This window comes from Narcine bancroftii, chromosome 7 (genome assembly GCF_036971445.1).
Source record: "Narcine bancroftii isolate sNarBan1 chromosome 7, sNarBan1.hap1, whole genome shotgun sequence".
Taxonomy (NCBI): Eukaryota; Metazoa; Chordata; class Chondrichthyes; order Torpediniformes; family Narcinidae; genus Narcine; species Narcine bancroftii.
This window is the reverse complement of record NC_091475.1, coordinates 69728555-69737992: the sequence shown is the minus strand read 5'-3', so window position 1 is coordinate 69737992 and position 9438 is coordinate 69728555. Positions and strand designations below refer to the sequence as shown.

At 43.3% G+C, this 9438-nt stretch overlaps 1 protein-coding gene across 1 annotated transcript in view; it reads right to left on the bottom strand.

The window, feature by feature from the left end:
• Window positions 1–549: 549 nt before the first annotated feature.
• slain1a (SLAIN motif family, member 1a) overlaps window positions 550–9438 on the bottom strand; it is a 127113-nt gene continuing 118224 nt past the window's right edge. Inside the window, exons 6-7 of the mRNA XM_069890315.1 lie at window positions 5508–5790; window positions 550–3228 (exon numbers count right to left, since the gene is read on the bottom strand). Coding sequence (XP_069746416.1) covers window positions 3153–3228; window positions 5508–5790 — 359 coding nt within the window. The 3' untranslated portion in view covers window positions 550–3152. The remainder of the gene's footprint in view (window positions 3229–5507; window positions 5791–9438) is intronic.

The window sequence follows — 9438 nt, the reverse complement described above, 5'->3', positions numbered from 1 at the left end:
GAAGTGAGCACTATTTGGATATTCAAAAGAAATGTGGACAGATATATGGATAGGAAGGGCTGAGAAAGACATGGACCAATTCAGGCAAATAGAATTAGTTCAGAATGCCCACTTGGTCAGTGTGGACATGTTGGGCCGGAGCTGTTCCGTGCGGTGTCACTCCATCGCTCTCCAGCAGTGTAGGCTCATTTTGACCTCCACTACTGATTGTGCGGAGTCAGCCCAATGGCCACGTTTCCTCCCACATGCCAAAATTGTGTCGGCAATGACAAATCTTCCCCCATATTTTATTTTACTGCTGGACTTTCCTTTGACAGAATTTATTCATTTTCTCGAATTTGGCCATTGCTGGCCAAGCCACCTTTGAAATGAATCCCTAGAAACAGCGAAATTTTAAAGAATAAACTATACAATCAAGCAAGTTAATTTGCCTCACAAGTACTTCACTTTGATCCAAAGCTGAAACCCCATATAATGATAGACATCAGACCATAAAGAATAACTCAACCACAGGGAAGGAAAAACATTTATTGCATAAAATCATCAATATGTTCCTACATCCATTGTCAATAATGTATTTTATTTTATAAGCAATATTTAGTAAAATGCAAGAGCAATTGGCATTATGAATTTGACATTTCTGTTGTACCTCTGTACAGCATTATTACAAGATTAATATGTTTAAGTAATCCTGCAAAAGTTCTATAAAATTTAAGCTGTTTAGTGTCCATTAAAAAGTGCACCTTGTTCTCAATATTAATAAAACATTTCAAAATGCTCACTTACTGTTGTACAAAATCTGTCAGGCTGTTGAAAAACATGGTCATTGCTGGGTTTAAGTGCAATGTGCTTCATCATAACTGGTTGGCATACACAAATTATTTATGAATAATAAATGAACATTGATAAAACCAACAAGGTTTCCAGAAATTAGATGGTATTTTATGAATTTCCTTAGCCCCAAGTGCTTGTTACACTCAATTCATGCTGACGTTTTCTGGCTTTTTAATGCGAACTCTGGCAAAAGAAGAGGTTCATATTCGACTATTATGGACATATTTAACATTATAGGTACTTATGACCTATAGAAATAAAGTATTGCTACAGCGCACAAAATAATTAGTTGCACAACAAATTTTCAGTCCTGATAAATGAGTTAACAGTGACTTCATCTCAAATGACTTTTGGAAGCTGTACTTGTTTAACAAACCTGTTATCTATTTTTAAAAGCAAGTTCCTTTCCATAATCACTGGCTGAAAGATGAAATTGTGGCAACACACAAGTCTGCCGCAATGACTGCCCCCACTTGTTACGTGCACTTGGCTGGGCAGTCGCGGTAGAGATGGCGACGCATTCCCATCTCTTCCGCTCCACAACGGAAGTCGGCGCAGGCATGCATGGTCCAGCTGCACAACTGAAAAGCAAGTGTGCAAAGTTTAAATCAACATTCCTGCTGCGACATCAGGACTCACAGTCTGTGTCTCCAGTCTGAGCACTCGCTCGCATCCAGCAATCTCTAGTCAATCCCTACACAATCTCTAGTTCTAAAACTGAATGTTCAGATTACTTTTGGAATCTCACAATCATATCATTAAAAGGATATGTTACCAATTACTATTGGACATAAATGTCTAAATTAACACTTTGCAACTGATCCTTCATCGTTAGCATCCATCCAACCAAATATACTCCAGCTAGCATCATAAAAATGGAGCAGGGATATTACCAAAAGTAAAGAAAATAAATAATGTTATCTGATCAGGCAACATCTGAGGAGAGCTAAACAAATAATGGTTTTTAGACTGCAGGCCTGTAACGGCACCATTGAAGAATTTTGCCCTCCCATGGGCCATCAAAAAAGGAAAGTGTGGGAATTTTGAGTCAATTCCTGCTCCGCAATTTATCCTGCAGGACCCCTACTACTTTTCAGGGAAAGCCTGCAGTGTAAGTCATACTGGAAAAATTCATTCCCAGTCATCCACTCTACCATCGGGACTGTTGCACTCAGGGACTTGCAGTCTAAAAAGGGCGAATGGCCACACTGGCAGTCATTATGATCATCTTTTTCCCTGCGATTTTCCTGACATTGCAGTCTCAAAAAAACAACATTTCACTTAATGGCCTCTCAATAGTTGTTGTCAACCACCGAATTCTGATGACAAGTCATTGCCCCTAAACGTTGGATCTGTTTCTCTTCCCACGGATGCTGCCTGACTATTTGAGTTTTTCTAGCATTTTATGTTTTATGTATCTGCAGTTAAAATATCAATGTTATTCACTGCCAATATCTGCTCCAGGGGCAACACACTGTCAAAGTTTTTGAGCAAAATGTAACTGTTTCTACAAATCATTCATCATGTATGAATTCATGAAACTGTTCAGTTCCACTTGATGGAGATGTTATTTCTAAATATAATTTGAAGGAGGTTTTAAGTTTGGTGATCACAATTTAGCTTTACAGTTTTGCTCAGCACAGTTAAAATGAAGTCTTGGCAACTCAGAAGACTAACACTTTTGTTCAAATGCTGTTCAACATAATGAAGTTGAATTTCCTTATCAAAACATCGTAGCAAAATAATTTCAATGCACAGAGCAAATGTTTGAAAGCACAATATTACAACCAGTAGTTCACGCAGCTTTTCTTCACCTCATTAGCAAAACACTTGTCATTCAGGGCTTTGCCTAATCTTTTGCACTCAAATCAACTGCAGATACAAGCATCTTGTGATAGGACTAAACCCAGCCAGCTGGGCATCTTTGTGTGTGTTGTGCACTGTTAGCCAGAATCAGACACACATAAGGTAAAGACTGTACAACAGGCATTAATCCACAAAGACTTCCACAGAGCCAGGCTGGCTGTAGCTGCAGTAACTCTGAGTGAGCTTTGGGAGGCCGGCGGAGGCTTATATCCTGGAGGGTGATTGACACCCGACCGGGTGGGGCTTGATTCCTTCAGGCCGACTGATTGGCAGCCGGCCAGGTGTTGTCCTGTCCCCTTACACTCCTGCAGGTACAGAGGTTTCCCCCTGCAGTAGGCTGGCAGTACTCTCCTGCAGGTACAGGTGTTGCCCCCTGCAGTAGGCCAGTGGTGTACCACCACAGTGTGGCAGTTCCTGAATCTCTGCCTGAACAGTTTCTGCAGCAGGGAATGTCAGTAACACCCATCCTTCCAGCTGCCATCCTTAAGAGAGCTGAGTGCCGTCAGGGACTTTGGAGGCTGAAGAAAACTATCAATAAAAGGAAATAGGTTAATTCACAGATGAAGACATTTCCTTTTTGATTGAAACAATATGTTACATATTCGTTTTCATTTGTCACCTGGCACACCAAATGTGCTCCACTGGATTTATAATTGATCTACTGTATATGGTTGCAAATTCACCTGTGGTTAGCAACGGGAATTGCATTGCTTGTGAGTTTTACTGATTCTTAGATTCATCGAACTCAATTGTGTATGGAGTATCAAGATTAAGAGAAACTTTCGATAAAATAGTAATGTAATTTCAGCCCTGATTTCAAAGAAATGAACCATTTTTATATTTTTTCATTTCCATTATTACTGCATTTAAAATGTGTATTAGGAAAGGTTGTGACTGTCATGTGACAGCACCACCCACTACCTAGTCTGAGGACACCAGCTGCCAATCAAGGTTTGGTTCCGCCCCACCCATTAGTGCACACCTTGCTGTTGTAAATTGTAAATTACTTGTACTGCACTCTCCAGCCTGCCTGTACTTGGCCTTGGGCTATTGCTCCCCAGTAAATGATCTGGGGTGGACGATCCAGCACTATAAAGATGCCATATGCTCTTTGTTCTCTCTCTTTGCCAGCTTGGGACCACCCTGCTTCACTCCAGACCTAGAAATGTGAAAGGGTGCTGGAGAAACTGTTGGTAAGATGTGCACTGTTAAAAGGGTTGGGAGCGTTTAATTAGTGTCCCTTGTAGCATAGAGCCGTGCCTGCACTGAGTCAAAGGGTCTCAAGTGAGCTTTACACCTTGAGAAACTATATCTTTCTCTTTGGCTTGGCTTCGCAGACGAAGATTTATGGAGAGGTAATGTCCACGTCAGCTGCAGACTCGTTTGTAGCTGACAAGTCCGATGCGGGACAGGCAGACACGGTTGCAGCGGTTGCAAGGGAAAATTGGTTGGTTGGGGTTGGGTGTTGGGTTTTTCCTCCTTTGTCTTTTGTCAGTAAGGTGGGCTCTGCGGTCTTCTTCAAAGGAGGTTGCTGCCCGCCAAACTGTGAGGCGCCAAGATGCACGGTTTGAGGCGATATCAGCCCACTGGCGGTGGTCAATGTGGCAGGCACCAAGAGATTTCTTTAGGCAGTCCTTGTACCTCTTCTTTGGTGCACCTCTGTCACAGTGGCCAGTGGAGAGCTCGCCATATAACATGATCTTGGGAAGGCGATGGTCCTCCATTCTGGAGACGTGACCTACCCAGCGCAGTTGGATCTTCAGCAGCATGGATTCGATGCTGTCGGCCTCTGCCATCTCGAGTACTTCGATGTTAGGGATGAAGTCGCTCCAATGAATGTTGAGGATGGAGCGGAGACAACGCTGGTGGAAACGTTCTAGGAGCCGTAGGTGATGCCGGTAGAGGACCCATGATTCGGAGCCGAACAGGAGTGTGGGTAGGACAACGGCTCTGTATACGCTAATCTTTGTGAGGTTTTTCAGTTGGTTGTTTTTCCAGACTCTTTTGTGTAGTCTTCCAAAGGCGCTATTTGCCTTGGCGAGTCTGTTGTCTATCTCGTTGTCGATCCTTGCATCCGATGAAATGGTGCAGCCGAGATAGGTAAACTGGTTGACCGTTTTGAGTTTTGTGTGCCCGATGGAGATGTGGGGGGGCTGGTAGTCATGGTGGGGAGCTGGCTGATGGAGGACCTCAGTTTACTTCAGGCTGATTTCCAGGCCAAACATTTTGGCAGTTTCCGCAGAACAGGACGTCAAGCGCTGAAGAGCTAGCTCTGAGAAACTATATATGTAGGAATGAGATCCAGTGCCATCAACTCCTGACACTCACAGGAAATGATTCCAACACTTTTCACAGGTGAAGTAGCAATCTATTTGTGTTTCTTTTAATATTATATGCAGCACATCATATCTGCCCCTCTATAATGCAGCGACCAAATGCAAATAAAGAGCACACCATTCAGTCAACAAGGGTGGTGTGACTTTTACGATCCATCTCACTCCCAACCCACTCACTCTCCTCAATGCCTCACACTGCTCCATGCTGTGTTACGCAAGCTTTAGCACCCCTACCTCATGTAATAGCAAGGCACGGAATCCTTCTGGATTTAATGGCGCCCAACAAATTCATTTTGTCAGCATTCCAAATTTCCAGTTAAAATCCTTTGGCAACAGTTTATAATCATTCAGGATTTTCATCACCTGTAGGTTTTAGTTACTTTGCATTGTTTTGCCACCAAGAACTGGGAATGAATAATGATACTCACTACATTGATAAATACTTCTTTTTTAAGAGATGGACCTACTCACCTACGGACTGGCTGAGCCAATTTGCTCCTGGGTATTCCACTACCCCCAATCGTGGAGGTTGGTCGAGGAAGACCACTCCGACCTGGGATCGCTGTGTTTCCAGGCCTGCTTGGTAAAGGGATTCCAGAGCTTGAGATGGAATGCAAGCTGACAGATTGGTGGATCCCATTGGTGTTGCTAACAGTTGGACTCACGTATGCGGTTGCTTTCGGCGGTTGCCTTACTGACAGTGGGAAATGGCTAACACTGTTGACTCTGTGTTGAAGTTTATTAAGGGAAGGGCCTAGAAATCAAATGAAGATTAAGATTAATTATACATTACTTTGCTTGATACCCACTGAATTTTACATGTATGTTTGGAACTTACTCATTCCTTAGATGCCTCTGACATCAATTATTGACATCAATAAACTTGAGTTTCAACCTTTGATGGTTATATGTCTGGAGCATTCCCCAGCAATTATTTATTGTGACACATCACACCTGAGCCAAAAACTATCAGAAGCAACTTGCTGTCTTACACAATGAAAATCAAAACAAATGCTGCAGCTGGTAGTAATCTAAACACACGGCGAGAAATGCAGGAAGAAAATCGCGGCAAGTCTGCCTGTAATGTTGACTGTTTCTCTTTCCACAGATTCACCCTGAGTTGTTGAGTTTTTTCTCTCTGGCACTTTCTTGATTTGTTTGTCTAACGAAGTTTGTTCAGCCTCATTGTAGCTGTAACAAGATCAGGAATTCAAACTGTAATACGAAGCTCCTACTGATTGATCTCATTTAACAGATTCAAAAGTAAGTATGATTGGTGCATGAAATATCAGGAAAATTACACCTAAAATAGTGTTTGTAATTATGCTCTTTAAGGTGCTTGAAAGTCATTTTGTTTCACTCCCCGGGAGTGAGGTACAATTGTGACCATTGCTGGCTGTACCATGGCATTCGTGAAATTTAATTGGACATTTCCAGTCGTGAATCATTCTGACACGCCTGCCATGCATGTCAAATAGCATGCAACAACCCTCCTTTAGAATAGAATCAGAACTTATTGCCATTGAACAAATCAGGAAATTCGGTGTTTTGCAAACATTCATATTCTAACCATCTTACAATATTACTCTAAATAAAATCAAAATAATAGTGCATGAAAAGTCAGGCAGTGTCTGTGGTTCATTCATTGGTTATTCAGGAATCTGATGGCAGTGGGGAAGAAGCTGAGTGCTCGTCTTAAGACTCCTGGACCTTCTCCCCCGATGGTAGCAGAGTGAAGAGGGCAGGGCCTGGGAGGTGGGGATAGCAGCTGCTTTCTTAAGATACCTGTTGTGCAGCAACATGAAAGACCGTACAACAGGCTTTAATCAGCTGAAAGTAGAAAGCACTGGTTATGTGTGTAACCTCCGGTTCCACATGCCTGACTAGTTTAGCAAAGGGCTGGCTTGAGTCTTTATACGGCTGGTGATTGACAGCAGGTAGGTGGGGCCAGCCTCCCAGGTTACCTACCTGGAGGTACAGTAGTGGCCCCCTGCAGTAGGCCAGTAGGAGTGTAGTTATAGTGGTGGTTATATCACCACACGTGGACTTTTTACCCCCTCCATAAATCTTCGTCCGCGAAGCCAAGCCAAAGAAAATATCACCACATTACTGTCAGAAGAACCTTGTTTTTCTTCATTGAACATTTTATTGTGCACCCTTTTTTGGACATTTCCCTGTCCAGTTAGGTTTGATAAATTACCTCATGCTGGGACGCTACTATGATTGTCTTACTTCCCTCCACTCTCCACAACCCCATCACTCCAATCCACAGATCTCAACCTGAACATGAAAAGCTGAGCTCCCTGATCAGGGTCCCAATTCAATGCCCATTCCCCCAACGTGTCCATTTTTGGCCAGCAACTACTTCCATTTCCTCCCAAGCACGCAAGAACTGCCCCCCCCCGCCCCCCCCCCCCCCCCACACACACACACTAGTCATGGGTAGATGCAGTTTATTTCACATTTCTGTTGTGGGCATAGGATGATTGGGGGGGGGGGGTGGAACGGTTAATGCAGTGAAGAGCACAATGCTGTTACAGTGACAGTGACCTGAGTTTGAATCCGGTGTTGTCTGCAAAGAGTTTCTCCTCCCTTCCTATGACCTGCGTGGGTTTCCTCTGGGTGCTCCAGTTTCCTACCACCCTCCAAAACCTATGGGGTTGTAAGGTTAATTAGATGTAATTGTTTCAATGGCCGGAATCAGCTTCTATCACATGGTAGATAAAATAAATAAATGCATTCAGTTACACTTTGTGAGGACAGATCTTTACGGCGGCAGCTTTACAGCCAATGCCTCTCAACAACATCTGATAATGCAAATAACAATTTATGGACTTCCTTTTACTTTTGTGTCACATGCAAACAAATGTACTACTTGACACAACCACTGCTGATGTGGCATTAGTTCAAGCTGCTTCATAAACATGATACTGCTTTCTGGAGCCCTCTCTCCAGACCAGTGGTTCTCAACCTTTTTTCTTTCCACTTACATCCACTTTAAGTAATCCCTGTGCCATTGGGGCTCTGTGATTAGTAAGGGATTGCTTAAACTGGGTTGTGAGTGGAAAGAAAAATGTTGAGGACCACTGGTGTAAACTCACAAAAGGCACTTACTCCAAATGTTGACTTCATCCCTACCTAATGAAGAACTAACCCCTGTGAAGAAGGGACAGACCATTTCATGCACCCACCTCAGATCCTGGGAGGAAATGCTGGCTATAGCCCCTCCAAATTAATAAGCAAAACAAAAAATTCTCATTGAGGTCCATTTTCCAATTGTTTTGCAACACAAAGGTGGATGGTTTTAATCATCAGAAAGTTTTCCTCTATCCCAATGGTTCTCAACCTTTTCCTTTCCACTCACATCCCAAGTAATCCCTCTGCCATCGGTGCTCTGTGATTAGTAAGGGATTGCTTAAGATGGGATGTGGGTGGGAAGGGAAGGTTGAGAATCACTGCTCTAGACCCAATTAGTACTGAAATATTTGATTTGAGAAAAATTGCCATTGACCCGTTTCCTTTGGAGTTATGAAACTGTCCACATAACAAGTCAATGAGGGACAATTAAAACAATGGTTTTCAACCTTTTTCTTTCTACCCACATCCCACCTTAACCAATCCCTTACTAATCACAGAGCACCTGTGGCATAGGGATTATTTAAAGTGGGACGTGAGTGGAAAGAAAAAGGTTGAGAACCACTGTAATAGTCTATTTTCACCATCAAAACATAAAAGAGAAGCAAAAGACATCAAGTGTTCATGGGTCCTGTCCACTTCTCCAATGCTGCCACCTCCTTTATCCCTGTAACCTGGTAGCTACCTGTCTGGTCCAGAGGTTAAAACAAGGTCAAGGCATCCAGGTCACCTTCCTGGGCCCTTGGTACCAAACCCCAAAAGCTGTCAGCACCCAAGTCCCTTTGGGAGCCCAGCTCACCATTTGGCACCCACAAAGTTCCTGGTCCCAAACATGGACATGAACAACATGCAGCCCTATTGTGAGGTCTTTGGCTGCCATGCCTCGTGCTGGTCCACTGCTGTGGTTCCCTAGCCTGTCCTTAATCTCCTTGAGTAGGTGGCAGTGAGCAATATGAAGCAATTATAAAAAAACCAATTTGCTTTGTTGGGTCAGTTAACCAGGCAGCTACGAGCCAGTCAATTTATTGTGAGTCTGGAGTTATAAGAGTCAAGGGCAGCAGAAAGACAGTGGCAGGGAGAAGGGCAGAATAATGAGGTGAGAGTAAGGTGGGTGCCGAGGTGAGGAGAGAGACCAGAAATCTCGGCTAACCCTTAACCTCCACAGTTTCTGCCAGACCCACTGAGTTTTCTGCTCCAAGGACAGCAGATTTCACCTCATATATATTTTTGAATGATAATCATATAATCTTACTGTTGCCATTACTGA